Source organism: Thamnophis sirtalis, unplaced genomic scaffold, assembly GCF_051295495.1.
Source record: "Thamnophis sirtalis isolate CommonGarterSnake01/CBP01778 unplaced genomic scaffold, rThaSir2_p1.2 scaffold_10, whole genome shotgun sequence".
Lineage (NCBI taxonomy): Eukaryota > Metazoa > Chordata > Lepidosauria > Squamata > Natricidae > Thamnophis > Thamnophis sirtalis.
The window spans coordinates 123,906-137,517 of record NW_028261390.1 but is presented as its reverse complement, the minus strand read 5'-3'; the positions used below and the strand labels follow the sequence as shown (position 1 = coordinate 137,517).

Below are 13,612 nucleotides of genomic sequence, written 5' to 3'. Positions count from 1 at the left end.
TGTGGGTCAAAGAGCCCCGGGAACCTGGCTGGGGCTCTGCGTGGGATACATCTTTGCAAGAGCCACCTGGAAGGCTTGTTTGCCGTTTAATGACTTGGTTGAATCGTCTGCTGCCCTGATCCGTTCCAAGGAAAGGGAAAGGGGGGGGGACAGTGTTCATCATAAGTTGGGGCTTTCAAAGGACTCCCTGAGCAAACACACAGGGAGGAGCCTGGCAGGAGGGTTAGGGGGGAGAGTCCAAGGGGAGGCCCTTTGTGGTGGCTCCATCAGCCCAGCCTGGAGAGAGGGGATTGCCCTCAGGGCCTCCTGGCTTCCCTCCCTGAAGCCCTCTGAGCAGGGAAAGCCAGCAGAGGGAGGCAGGCCTGTGTGTGTGTGTGTGTGTGTCACACAAACACACACACACCTATCATGGGAGGTGGGGAAGTTTGAATGGGAGACGGGGGGGGGGGAGGCTTCCCTGGGTCTTCAGGAAGCCTGGAGGAAGAGCAGCCCCAAGGCTCAGGGTGGGAGGGAGGGAGGGAGGGAGGGAGAGAGGGAGGGAGGGAGGGGGGGGAGGTTGGATTCTGAGCGAGAAGATTTCTGCCAAGATACGAAAAAGGGGAAGGACGTCTTTGGGGGAGCCAGAGGAGCCTTGTTTCTGTTCGGAGAAGCCATCGAAGAGCAGAAGTTCCTCCGCAGGAGGAAATGTCACCTGAAAAGAAGGAGACAGGGAGGGAGGGCAGTTGAGCCCCTTAAAGAGGGTCACCCAGTCGCCAAGAGGAGAGGCAGCAGCTTCATCTGCACACAGAGGTCACCTGTGGAATTTAGCTGCCAGAAGAGGAAGCAGCAATCCGGACGGACGGACCAAGGAGGTGAGGCGACTGTCAGGGGAGTCAACCTGAATGGTGGGCACTGTGGCTCACCAGTCATGTTTGGGGGCAGCTGACTGGCCACCGCCGGGCAAGGCTGTGGGTAGCTCCGGTTGAGCGCCCTGTGGGTGCCCGCAGGCCCTGCCTTTCAGACTCCTTCCCCAGCCACCCCTAAGCTCAGGCAGTGGGACCGTCTGCAGGGCCAGACCCTCCTGCCTGGGACAGACCTGGCAGCCTGTGCACCCCCCCCCCCTTGTCCTGCTCTCGGCTTCTTCTGCCAGGAGGGGAAGCCGTGGTCAGGATGGGGAACTCCACCCGGCCCCTGCCCTTTTCAGTCAAATCCCCACAGCCCACCCACTCACCCAAGTGGGTTTACAAAGCTCTGAGGGCCTGGTGTCACCTTAAAAATTCCGGCCTCCCTCCCTCCCTCCCTCTCCTCCCAGGGGTTGGGGTGGGGAGGCTTGACTGCCCTCTTGCAGCCACCAAGCCCATCCCCTGCCGGCTGCTGCTTCCCTCGTGTGCTGGCCCAGCGCTGCTGAGGGGTGCAGGGAGGGTGCCAGGCCCCCCGAGGCTCCACTCAAAGGCTTTGGGAGCCACGGAAGGAGAACCGCAAAGCCTCCCCCAGGAGCAAAGCTAGGGAAGGGGAAACCCTGGAGCTTCCACGCGACCTTTCTGGGTAATTAGTAATTTAATAAATTTATGTGCCGTCCAATCCCGTAGGACTCCGGGCAGCTTACAGAAACAAGATAAGAGTTAAAAATAGAAAAAGAGAAACAAATTTAAAAACAACACACCATACATTCCGTCTAGGTGGGGCTGGACCTCATTCGTGGGCCTGCCGGAATAGCCCGGTTTTAGTGGCTTTTCGGAAGGCCGAGAGCGTGGGAAGGGTCTACGTGTCCAGCTGGCCCAGCAGAGAGGCAGCTGCTTGCAGGGCCCAGGATGTGGGCACCCAAGGGAGGCCGGTCTGTGTCAGTCATCGGGCAGACAGGACTGAGGGCTGTCCCAGAAGAGCCACCATGGAGGAGGAAATGTGTTCCTTCTGCCGGGGGGGGGGGATTGCATTCACCTGACCCTCTGCAACCAGACCCCTAACTGAAAAGGGGGAGCTCACAGTCTTACCCTTTCTATGCCCCATTCTGGGTGCCAAGGGGGGACAAGGGAGGGGGACCTCTGGAGGATGGCCGTGGGTGGGGGCGTCTCCTCGGCCGAACGAGGGCTTTGGTGGAGAACAAGGGGTTTCCCATATGACCTTTTACGGGATCTCTTTTTTTTCTGACAACCCCCCCCCCCCCCCGCCTTCCTCGAAATGCTTACGAAGATTGACTCCTATCTGTGGTGGTTTCTTGCCCACCCCCTCAAGGAAGTCCGGCCCCCTCATGGAAAGCAGGCCTGGAGATAAGAGCTCCGGAGGAGATAAGGGCTCCTCCGTGGGGCTGCCTTGGGGTTTCCTCAGCCAGGAGCTCCTCCGGGGTCCCACAAAGGCCGAGGAAGCGCTGAGCCCAGCAGTACCAGGCACCCCCACTGAAGGAAGGCCGAGACCCTGCCCCCCTCCCGTGCCCGAGCTTCTCTCTTTCCCTTGGCACCACCTGGGGCTTCCCATTCGCCTTGACAGCCTCGGTGCACCCAAGGGCTGGGCCAGGACAGGGCAGCCTCCACCGGCCAGGCAGCCCCATTCGCTTGCGCTGCCCCAGGAGCGAAGGTGAGTGGCCAGGGCGCGGCTTCTGGGGGTCCTTGCCTCACAGGGCCCAGACCCCAGCGAGCTCTGATATGGCCTCCCAGCAGGCTGCCTCCGTCACCAGCGCTGTCTGCCCCAGGCCTACCCACCCAAGACCCCCAGGGAGGGGGGGGGCGAGTCCCCTTCCCCTGATCCAGCAGGGGAAAGGCCAAGGGCAAGGGGGCCCCCGACAGGCCGTGTGGCAGAATGGAGTCGTTACAGGCCTTGGGCATTCGATTCACACCCAGAGCCTTCTCCAACCTCAGCCACCCATGCAGGAAACTCTCCAGGCCCTCAAGTGGATCCATGGATGTTATTCCACTCAGGCCGCCAGGCAGACCCCGGCCTACAGCCCTATTCCCAGCCCCTTTCCTACTTCCCACCCAGATTTTGTCTTTCCAGCTGGCACTTCGATGGCCTCCAGCCCCCCTCGTCCCAAATCCACACCAGACGCCCGTTGGATGTGTAAAAGAATTTAATTCCTACAAGGAGGATTGTCCGGAGCACCAGGGGAGTGGAGGCCAGGCCCCACGGAGCCTGCTGGCCTTCGCCCTACCGTCCCCACATACCCGCTCTCCCCGAGTGGGGGAGGGCACACGAACGCTTTTGAGGCACACAGAGAAAAGCCCCAGGACCCCCGCCCCCCCCCCCCAGTCACAAAGCACTCCGGATACTCAGCAGGGATCCCCGCTGAAGCTGAAACAAAGGAAGGGGGGAGTGTAAACCCCCCCCCCATCCACAAACTGCTGCTGGGAAAAAGGGAAAGGATCCCTTTGGAGAATTTGGGGGGGGGGAGCTAGCAGTTTCTTCTCCTACTAAGCAGACATAGACGTCTAGGGTCTCCAGGCCCTACCACAACCCCCCCACAAGCAGACAACTTGTGGGGTGCCCCGCTGCTTGCCAAGACACCCAACTGAAGAGCAGATGCCAAGGTGAAGAAAGGCCGTCCACCTGCTTGATGCCTCTGAGGAGTCCCCGCCCCCAAAGGTCACCAGAGCCCAGAACGGCTCGCGTGGACAGGCAGCAGATCCACAGTCGACTGTCTCCGCCCAGGTGGAAGCAAGCCCACCCTCCCCATTCCCTCCCCAGCTAAGATCCGGTCCGGAAAGCAGCCTGTTTGGGGCTCCCCTGCCCTCTCTTCTGCCCAGGAGCCTGGCAGGCACTCAGATGGCCTCAGTCGTGCCCTGGGGGAGACCCGGGCAGCCCCTGGCAGTTCCAAAGCCTCCACAAACTCGGCCATCTTCCCTCCTGCCGCCAGGGTCATTGCAGCACACAGGCATCTGCTGCATCCTCAGCCGCTTTGGGGGCCTGGGGGTCCTCCCCTTGACCCTGGAGGGGGGTGTCCTCCGCCAGCTTCCCCCGCAGCTCCATCAGCAAGTCCCGGCTTTCGCTGGGTGGCAAATTGCTCAGGAAGTATTGGGGAGCCAGTTCAGCCACGCTAGAGGGAAGGAAAAGGTGCAGCTGGCTCAGGATTGGTGCATGGCACAGACTCCCCAAAGACCGGTCAGGCTCACCCCTTTGGGAGGGGGAGAGAACAGGGAACGCGCGCACACACACACACACCCTGGCCCCCAGGGGACGCTTACAATTCTGGCGGGATCTCCGAGACGATCCTCAGGCAGTTGTCTTGGGAGACGGTGAATTCGTGGTAGAGCACCCAGGAGGGAGGCCGTGGAGATGGGCGGCGCAGTCGGTAGCAGCAGCTGGGGGGCAGCTGGGCCAAGTGCTTGTGGGTCAGCAGCAGGTAGTTGCCTGAGCCGTCAATGTCTCGGGCGACCTGCACAAAGGGAAGAAGGGCAGCTCTCTCACTTGCCCCCACTCGAGAGGGCATGGCACGGGGTCTCCATCGGGCTGCCCAGCGGCTGGCTCTCCTCTCCTGGAGCACAGTCCTGGCTAAGCCCTGTAAATCCCCGCGCCTGACCCTCCCTCTGCAGGGACCAGCTCCTGCTTCAGGGTACTGCATGCACCTGCCGGCCACATGCCCGAGAGGCGACCCCCGGGCACCGCCGTCTGACTCGGCCACCAGCAGGGGGGGGGGGCCCTACCTTGAGGAAGAAGCCCGTGAGGAGGGCTCGCTTCAGCTGCAGGATGTTGCTGTCGCTGCCAAAGGCCGGGGGGGAGACTGGCAGCTCAATCCGCTGCATCACATCCAAGAGCTCCGTCCGCACTGCTCCGGCCAGCTGCAGGGCTGCCTCGCTGACCGCATGTTTCCGGCACCAGCTTTCCGGGTCGCTCTCTAAAGGAAAGGGAGGGAGGGGTGTGGGGAGTGCTTCCCGCTGGCCCTCTGCCTGCCCGGAGCCCCTGCCTGGCACTCACGCTGGTGGAAGGCGTTGAAGACGTTGATGAGCGTGAAGTGGTCCCCGGCTGGATGGAGCAGAGCCTGCTGCCGCGCCACCACCGCGTCCTCCCAGCGTGCTGCCGGGGTCTGGAAACAAGGCCAGGCTGCAGGGAGGGAGAGCGGCAGAGCTCAGGAGAGCCAGGGAGAGGGACTGGATGGTGGAGGGCTCAGAGGCACCCAGGCCCGTACCGGTCAGCATGGCGGCCAGAGTCAGCATCTCCTCCACGCAGTCAAACTCACAGGAGGCCAGGAGGGCCTTGGCCAGTTGGGGATCCAAAGGGAACTCCGACATAATGATGCCCACCTCAGAGAGGTTCCCGTCATCGTCCAGGGCAGCCAAGTAGTCCAGGTCCTCCAGGGCCTGCATCAGAGACTCGGGGGCTGTGGGGGCAGGGAGAGGTGCCATCAACACCCCTCCCAATCAACAGCTGCAAAGCCACACACAACGGGCACCACATAAGCAGCACACACAGAACAGCCCGAAGCCCACGCGCGGCCAGAGAGAGAAGGACCCCAAAAGCTCAGGAGGCGAAACTTCTGGACTCGGTGACCGACCGAGATTGGTCCCTGGAACACCGCGATTCCCCTCCCGTCCAACAAATGGCTGCTGCTGGCCCGGCAGGCCCGGCCCCCTCCCTGCCCAGCCCCCTCCGCACCTGGCCTGTCGAGAAAGTCGCACTGGCCCACGTCCGCAATGTCCAGCCTCTTGAGCAGCAGGATGGGGCGGCGGAGGTCAGCCTCCATGAGGTGGGTGTGGGAGACAGCCGGCAGCCTCTGCTCATAGCAGGCCTCTGAATAGAGGCGCAAGCAGGTCCCTGTGGAGGGCAGGGCGGTCACTGGAGGGAACCTGGGAAGCCCCCTCAGGCCTCTGCCCGAGGAGCCCCCACCCAGGCCCAGCCACTCACCTGGAGGAGAGCCAGCGGCTCTGAGCCGTCGAGCCTCTGCCTGCCTCTGGCTGATGGGGCGCAACTCCTGTGATGCAGCCCGGATCTGGGGGCTGTAGACCTGTGCAAGAGGGAGCCGCCAGGGGCTGCTGGGCAAGAGGTGGTGGGGGAGAAGACCGGGGGGGGGGCAGCTGCCCCTTGAGGCTACCCAAAAAGGGTCTCTGGAGGAGCCACAGGAGCCAGGAGGTGCACCCACCCAGGGCTTCCTTCATTTCTTGCCCCACCCAAAGGGGAAAGGAAGGCTCCACTTTTGATGGAGGCCTGGATGGAAGCCCCCACTGAAATCTCCCACGCAGACCAAGCGGGAGGATTTGAAGTCTCTGCCTGTACTTGCAGTGTGGTTGGGGGGGGGGGGGGCAGTGCACAGGCTCCTTGGCTGTTTGCTTTGCTGGCTCCGCCTTCCAAAGAGGCTGCCAGGCCATCCGGGAGCCTCAGTTCCACTGATGGGCTCAGCGGCCCCTTCAGGGCTAATAGTCAAACCGTTCCCAGGCAGCCTTGGCTGGGCCCAGAGCCCTGCAAAGCCCCTGGGGCCAGAGGGCAGGCGAGCAACCCCCTGGAAGACCCCCTGCCTCTCTTCCCTGCCCACCAGACTCACGTTGCGCAGCTCCATCCCCGTATCAATGATGTGCCTGACGCTGCCCACAGAGAACGCTGCGTCTGCCAACCAGTGGGTGACAATGACTCGGCGTGCCTGATCGCCCAGGCTGTCCTCGTACAGCTTCTGGCTGTCCCTCCCCACAGCCGCGTGCAGAGGCAGCACCAGCAGCGGCCCCAGGCTGGCTTCCAGGTTGGCAGCCTCTGCTCGGAGGGCCTCGCAACACTCCTGGATCTCCTGGGGGGAAGAGACACAAAGAGGTCCTTTTCCTCCATGGGCAGAACCCCCGGCCCCATCCCCACCCCCGGAAGGATGCCCAAAGGCAGAACACGGCTGGCCCCGGGGCCTCTCGATCTACGCAGCCCAGAGCCCACCTGCCTCTCCCCACAGCCTGGACTCTCTTGCCAGGTCCCCCAAATGCCACCCAAGGGCCCTAAACTTCCTGCCACACTGCTTTAGCGGGCAGCTTCTGCCCCATGCCGGCCTCTGCCCAAAGTCCCACCTGCTCACTGGCCACGAAGATCATCACGTCGCCAGTCTCCTTTTGTCGATGAAGCTCCAGCACGGCCTGGCAGGCAGCAGGCAGATGGCCCCCTGGGAGGGGGTCTCTGTAGGTCAAGCGTGGGGCTGGGCCAAGCCCCGGGACCCGCACCACGGGGGCATCCTGGCAGAAACGGCACAGCTGCTCCTCCAGGAGAGGCTCGGTGACCACCACCAAGCGCAGCTCTGGGCGTTGGTGCTGCACGTCCTTTAGCAGCCCCAGAAGCAGCTCCGTGGCCACCGTGCGCTCCTGCGCCTCGTCCAGCACCACCACCCCGTACTGCCGCAGAAGGGGGTCCGAGGTCATCTCTTGCAACAGGACTTCGTCCAAACAAAACCTGCAACACAGAAGCAGCAGCAGCAGGCTGAAAGAGGGGCTCTTTTGCAGGGAGATCACCCTCCGCGCCTTCTTTGGGTCTTTCCGAATGCCCCTCTTACTCCAAACACTTTTCCCCCCACAAGCATCATTGGTTGGGACCAGTGAGGCCCCGACACGGAAACGGCTCCCAGGCAAAGGGCTCCCACTGACCTGAGCAGGGTCTCTGAGACGCAGCAGTCCTCGTGGGGCACACAATAGCCCACCTCGTGGCCCACATTGAGGTCCATCTCATCTGCCACACGCAATGCCAGGCTGAGGGCTGCCAAACTATGAGGCTGAGTGCAGACCACGCGGCCGTGGGCAAACTGCACCGAGAGAGCTTGCTCCGCGCACCACTGGGGCACCTGGGGAGAGAGGATGGGCTAGTGCACAAGGCCCCCTCCCCCCGCCCGCTGATCAGGTCCAACCCGACCCCAACCCCAACCCCAACCCATAGGTCCCGCATTTCTCTGCTCAGGGGTCCACTAAGGTTCAAAGTGCATCCTTAGGTCACCCCCCCCCCCCAACTCTTAAAGAAAGGCAGCTGAGAAGCTGCACGGAGCAGATTCAAGGCTCTGCCGGCCTCCTGCCTCCTTCAGGCCCCTCCAAGGGTCTCCTCCCAGGCGGCGGGCGGGCGGGCGGTTCCGCCCCAAAAGCCTTCTAACTGCGGGGATCGGCGGGGCCCGCGCGCAGCTCACACCCCGAGGCTGGGACGTCCGCGGCGATGGGCCGCCCAGACTCCGGAGCCACGTCACCCGACACGGGCTGGGCCAGGGCTTGGCCGGCAAGGCAGCTTGGAGAGCAGGAATCCCGGTTTCCACTCCGGTCTCCGCCCGCCCCGCCCCGCCTGGGCAAAGTCATGTCGACGCGGCTCCCTCGCCGAGGCCAGAAGCGCCGCGCCCAGCCCTGCCGGGGGTCGCCTCGCCGGCCCGGTCCGCCGGACGGGCAAGCGGCGCCCGCTGGAGCCCTGGACGGCCTAGCTGACCTGCGTGCTCTTGCCGGTGCCCGGCTGGCCCGAGACCAGGACGATGCCGGCGCTGCTCTCCAGCTGCTCCAGGAAGGCGAAGCGGGCGGCCCAGATGGGGAGGCGGCGGCGGCGGCTGAGCAGCTCGTAGTAGCGGGAGGAGAAGGGCAGCTCATCGAAAGGGTTCACTTCCAGGTCGCCGCCGCCCGCCGCTTCCTCCGCCTCATCCCGCAGCAGCGGCGCCACGCTCGGTTCGCCCGCCGCCGCCATGGTAGCGTGGCCGAGGCCTGGCTCCGGGGATCCCGCGCGGGAGCGACGGGCTGCTGCTGCTGGAGGTCGGCCCGGCCGCTTCTCCTTCCTCCACGGCGCCTCCGTGCTCAGCCGCCCGGGTTGGGCTGGGCCGCCTCCACCTGCCGCGTCGGCGAGTCCGGCCGGGGGGTTTGGGTGTCTCGCGCAGCGTCGCCTGGCGCCTCGGGAAGGCTGCGGAGGCGGGCGGGGCCTAGGACGCCACGCCCCTCCGCGCGTCACGCACACCTGGCGGGGGGTGGCCGAAGCCCCGCCCCCGCGCGGGAGTCCTCTGCCTGATGCGGGCTGCGCGAGTCCGGCCGCGCGGCCAAGCTTGCAAAGGGGCTCCGGGGACGGATTCACTCCCGCCGCCTCGCCTCGGAGGGCAGAGAAGGCGGAGCTGTCGGCTCGACGTGGTTCATCGCCGCCGCCCTCACCTGCCGCGCTAGGAAAGAGGCGCTGGGTTAGGCAAAACAAGCCGGAAGAAAGTTCGAGCTCGGCGGCCCCGTCGCTTTTTGCCAAGCTTCGTCTCAGGCAGGCGTGGGGGAGGATGGGGGCGCTTGATCGGCGGCCCTGAAAGGACCCCTCCAAGTACGGAGGAGACGCGCCAAAGGGAGGCCCATGTTGCACCTTTTGGCAGGTGTGGAGGGAGGGGGGGAAAAGCAGGTGGGCGCTTGGCAGCTGGGGATGGGGAACCTTTTCCTGGGGAAAAGGCCGTTTGGTCTTTGCTTCCTAGAGACAGCATCTAAAGCGCGTCCCCTTCTTAAAAGGGAGGGACTCACCAGATGCAAGCACCTCAGGCAGGAAGTCCTAGCAGGCAGGAAGCAGCAGGTGAAGCTGGGCACAATCACACCACCTACCTGTACAATTAGCACAGGAGTCCCCCAGGGCTGGGTGCTCTCTCCTTTTCTCTCTCTAGACCAATGACTGCATCTCAAACAATCCATCTGTTAAACTACTGAAGGTTGCAGATGATACAACAGTGATTGGTCTCATTCGAGACAATGATGAAACCGCATACAGAGGGGAGGTTGAACAACTAGCCTCTTGGTGCGACCGGAACAATCTGGAACTGAACACACTCAAAACCGTAGAAATGGTGGTAAACTTTAGGAGAAACCCTCTTACAAGACAAGACAGAATCAACAGTAAATACCTTCAAATTTCTAAGTTCTGTTGTATCTCAAGACCTAAAATGGACACCTAACATCAAAAACGTCATCCAAAAAGCACAACAAAGAATATTCTTTTTGCACCAACTCGAGAAGCTCAAATTGCCCAAGGAGCTGCTGATTCTGTTCTACAGAGGAATGATTGAGCCTGTCATCTGCACCTCTATAACTGTCTGGTTTGGCTCTGCAACCCAACAAGACATACCCAGACTTCAGAGGATAATTAGAACTAACAATTACGATACCTGGCTCATACTACCACATGTGGTGGACTTGCACTGAAGCCAAAAGATACTGGACTAAAATCCACATGTGGTTGGAGAAAATGATACACAAACAAATAGACTTTAAACCAGAGGTCTTTTTATTGGGAATCTTACCAGAAACCTACAACAAAGACTTAAAATATTTGATTGTAAATGTGTTAACAGCAGCCAGAATTGTATTTGCAAAAAACTGGAAAAATGAAACAATACCAAAAGAGGAAGAAATCATTCGAAAAATAATGGACTGTGCCGAAATGAGTAAATTGACATTTGAAATTAGAGAGCAAGAGGATGAACAATTTTATAAGATATGGGACTTGTTTTATCAATGGCTAAGGGGAAAAAAAAACTTTGGAAATGAAAAATGATACACTTATGCCTTAGTTGGAAAAAGTAAATGATGATATAATTATGCTGTGAAATAATTCAACAATGATATAAGGAAGTATTAATATAAGGTCTGGTGATATAATGTATAAGGTTAAGAACTTACTATAATGATATTTCGCTGCTGATAAGGCAATTCTAATAGGGGAACAAATGAAAACTGGTATATATAGGCAGCGATGCCTTGTTGAACAATGAAGGAATAAGATCTCTGAAGGTATGAAATGCAAGGTTATCAATGAATAGAAGTATACTCTCTGGGGGAAAACAATGCTAATGTTAACTGAATATATATGGTAGAAGGAAAATGAGGCCTTTACTTACATTAGAGGAAATATCTGAGATGGTAAATATTATTTGAAGATGTAGATGTTAAAACAATCGTAACCAAACGACATGCTGCATGTGATGATGGTTTTTTTTCTTCTTCTTTTTTTTTTTTTGGACCTTTTTTTTTCTTGTTTTTTTTTTTTTTTTTAAACCCTAGCCTATTGTGGTGTTTATTAAATATACAACAGAGAGATACGGGATGTATAAACTTAGTAGGGATGCACCTGTGATCAAATGACATATTATATGTGAAGATGGGTTTCCCCTCCCCCCTTTTTTCTTTTTTTCCCCATCTTCTCCCTTTCCCATTGTTGTCTGTGTAATAAAAAATAAAAAATAAAATAAAAAAAAGAACTAACAATTACGACCAACCTGCCTTCCATTGAGGTACTAGAGGTGGGTTGCTCCCGGTTCAGCCCGGATTGGGCAAACCGGTAGTGACGGTGACGGGAGGCTCCACCCACCTGCCCGGACGCTTCTGCGCACGCACAGAAGCATCGCACGCCAGAACCAGTAGCCCTAGGATTTGCAACCCACCTCTGACCTGTACACTGCACGAGTCAAAAAGAGGGCTGTGAAAATATTTACATTCCCCTCATCCTGGACATAAATTGTTTCAACTCCTACCCTCAAAACAACACTATAGAGCACTGCACACCAAGACAACCAGGCACAAGGACAGTTTTGCCCTGAATGCCACCACTCTGCTAAGCAAATAATTGCCTCACCACTGTCAAACTATTCACTAAGGCTGCATTGCTATTACTATTAGTCTTCTCCTCGTTCCTATCACCCATCTCCTCCCACTTATGACTGCAGGACTGTCACTTTGTTGCTTGTATCCTTACGATTGATATTAATTGTTTCCTACGTATGATTTTATTGCTTATTTGTACCCTGTGATTTTCATTAAGTTTGTACCTTATGATTCTTGAAAAATGGATCTTGTCCTTTTATGTACCCTGAGAGCATCTGCACCAAAGACAAATTCCTTGTGTGTCCGATCACACTTGGCCAATAAATAATTCTATCCTACCCTATCCTATCCTCAGGAGAACCAGGCTAGACTCAGTGGGAAGACCGCTGCCCTTCCCATCCTGGAGACGGTTCTGACCTGAAAACACACTGCAGGGCCATTTCAGTTGGCAGGCTGGTCTCACAGGAGGGGAGACCAGAACCTTTTCTATGGTCACTGGAAGGCCTGGCCCTCTTGGTCCAGAACCAGAAGCTCCTAGCTCAGGCGATAGATGCTGGCTGACCAGCTCCCAAGCATGAATTACAGGGGCAAATTTGAGGTGATTCCACCCCCTCCAATTCCAGCAGAAGCAAAGAGGTCTGGCTGCAGGTGACCCCCTGTCCTGCATTGGATTGACCAAGTCAGCTCAAATACCAAGCAACTCAGTCAAAGTCCCAAAGTTCAGCTTTAGAGGTCTGGGGCTGAATAAAAAGGGCAAGAGGTCATGATGGTGAGGCTGTTCAGCTTTCCAATCAGACATGGGACCTCTGCTCTTTCCAAGATGTTGTGCTGAAGGAGCCAGGGAGGAGAATAGTCCCCCCTGTAGTACCAGCCCTCCTTACCCACACACACTGCTGCAGCCTAGGGTGCTCACCTGCTTTCTCCTCCTGCTCTTCCCAAGAGCGCACACACACACACACAGCCTTCCGCCCCGGAGCATCCCCAGGCCTGCTTGGTTTCTGAGCCAGAGGCTGCTCCTCTGATGGTCAGGATTCTGAAGGGCTCTGCCTGAACAAGCTACATCCCTTTCAATGCTTGGAACTTGCCTCCCGCCTTGGACTGGTGTGGGCCGTTGGCCACTTGAAACAGAAAGGACCTGAGGTCTGATGACACCAGTTGTCATCTCCTTCAGTGAAGACACCATTTGGCTGGGCAATACTGTCCCTACGTAGTTGAACAGTTGTACCTAGTGGACATCTATCCATGGTTCCAAAGCAAGTGGTGGGGGGAGGTTGCCATGGGAAACCGTGGGACCCAGCTGCTCAAGTCATTCTGAGGTTTTGAGACACACCTACTGACTCTGTGGGTGACTCAGATGGGAGATCCAGGAGGCCAAAGCCAGCAAGACAATGTTAAGAGGGACAAGAGTAAACATTAGAGTAGAAAGGATTCAAGGCAGGAGCATCGGCTGGTAGGGAGGAAGCACTGCGCACGCGGGGGGGGGGGGGCGGTAGGAGATGCATGTGGTGGGTGCAGACTGAATAGGTTGGTTGCAATTCAACATGGGAGTCAAAAGGCCATCGCTGCATACGCCAAGTCAAATGCCGAGATCAGGATCAGCCCCTTTTCCTGTTCCGTGTTGGTCAGACCACAGCTAAACTGCTGTGACTAGTTCTCGGCACATTTTGGGAAGGACAGCTGGACCATCTTCACCAGTCAAGGTCTCCACCAGAGCAGCTTTCCTTTTCTGCCAATCTGCTGGGATGAAGCATTTGTTCCCCGGGGAAAGGACCCTGATGTTTAGCTCGTGGCCCCTCCTGAGCTCCTTCCACCTGCCCCAGAGACCCCGCCTTCCTCCAAGGTGGAGGGCCCTTCTGTGCCCACAGACTGCTCTAAGTGGGGGCTCATTTGCTCATTTTCTCCTAGTCTTCTGGTGACTTCCTGGATGGGCAAAAGATCTCAGCAGCCTTTCTTGACAGCGTTTCCCCCCCCCCCCCGCCATTCGGGTGAGGGTGCCAAGCCTCAGCTTCAGGAAGAGCACACACTCCATTTCCGGGGCCACAGACTCAGAATCCGAGGTTACTCGTGGGGAAAATGGACATTTCCTGAACATCAGGACTCTTCAGAGGCAACTGTGAAGAAAACGTCAGGATAAAGAACAGAAAAATATCCAAATGGGAATTGGGGAGCCA

At 58.4% G+C, this 13,612-nt stretch overlaps 1 protein-coding gene across 1 annotated transcript; it reads right to left on the bottom strand.

Moving 5' to 3' along the window:
* Nucleotides 1–3,022: 3,022 nt before the first annotated feature.
* Nucleotides 3,023–8,947, bottom strand: DQX1 (DEAQ-box RNA dependent ATPase 1). The gene is made up of 11 exons (XM_087723840.1): nucleotides 8,326–8,947; nucleotides 7,512–7,705; nucleotides 6,945–7,320; nucleotides 6,443–6,679; nucleotides 5,809–5,908; nucleotides 5,560–5,718; nucleotides 5,093–5,284; nucleotides 4,882–5,007; nucleotides 4,611–4,801; nucleotides 4,152–4,342; nucleotides 3,023–4,003 (listed from the first exon to the last, which is right to left on the bottom strand). Exons 1-11 carry the CDS (start codon nucleotides 8,572–8,574, stop codon nucleotides 3,826–3,828), a joined length of 2,193 nt encoding a protein of 730 aa, XP_087579966.1. The 5' UTR covers nucleotides 8,575–8,947; the 3' UTR covers nucleotides 3,023–3,825.
* Nucleotides 8,948–13,612: the final 4,665 nt, after the last annotated feature.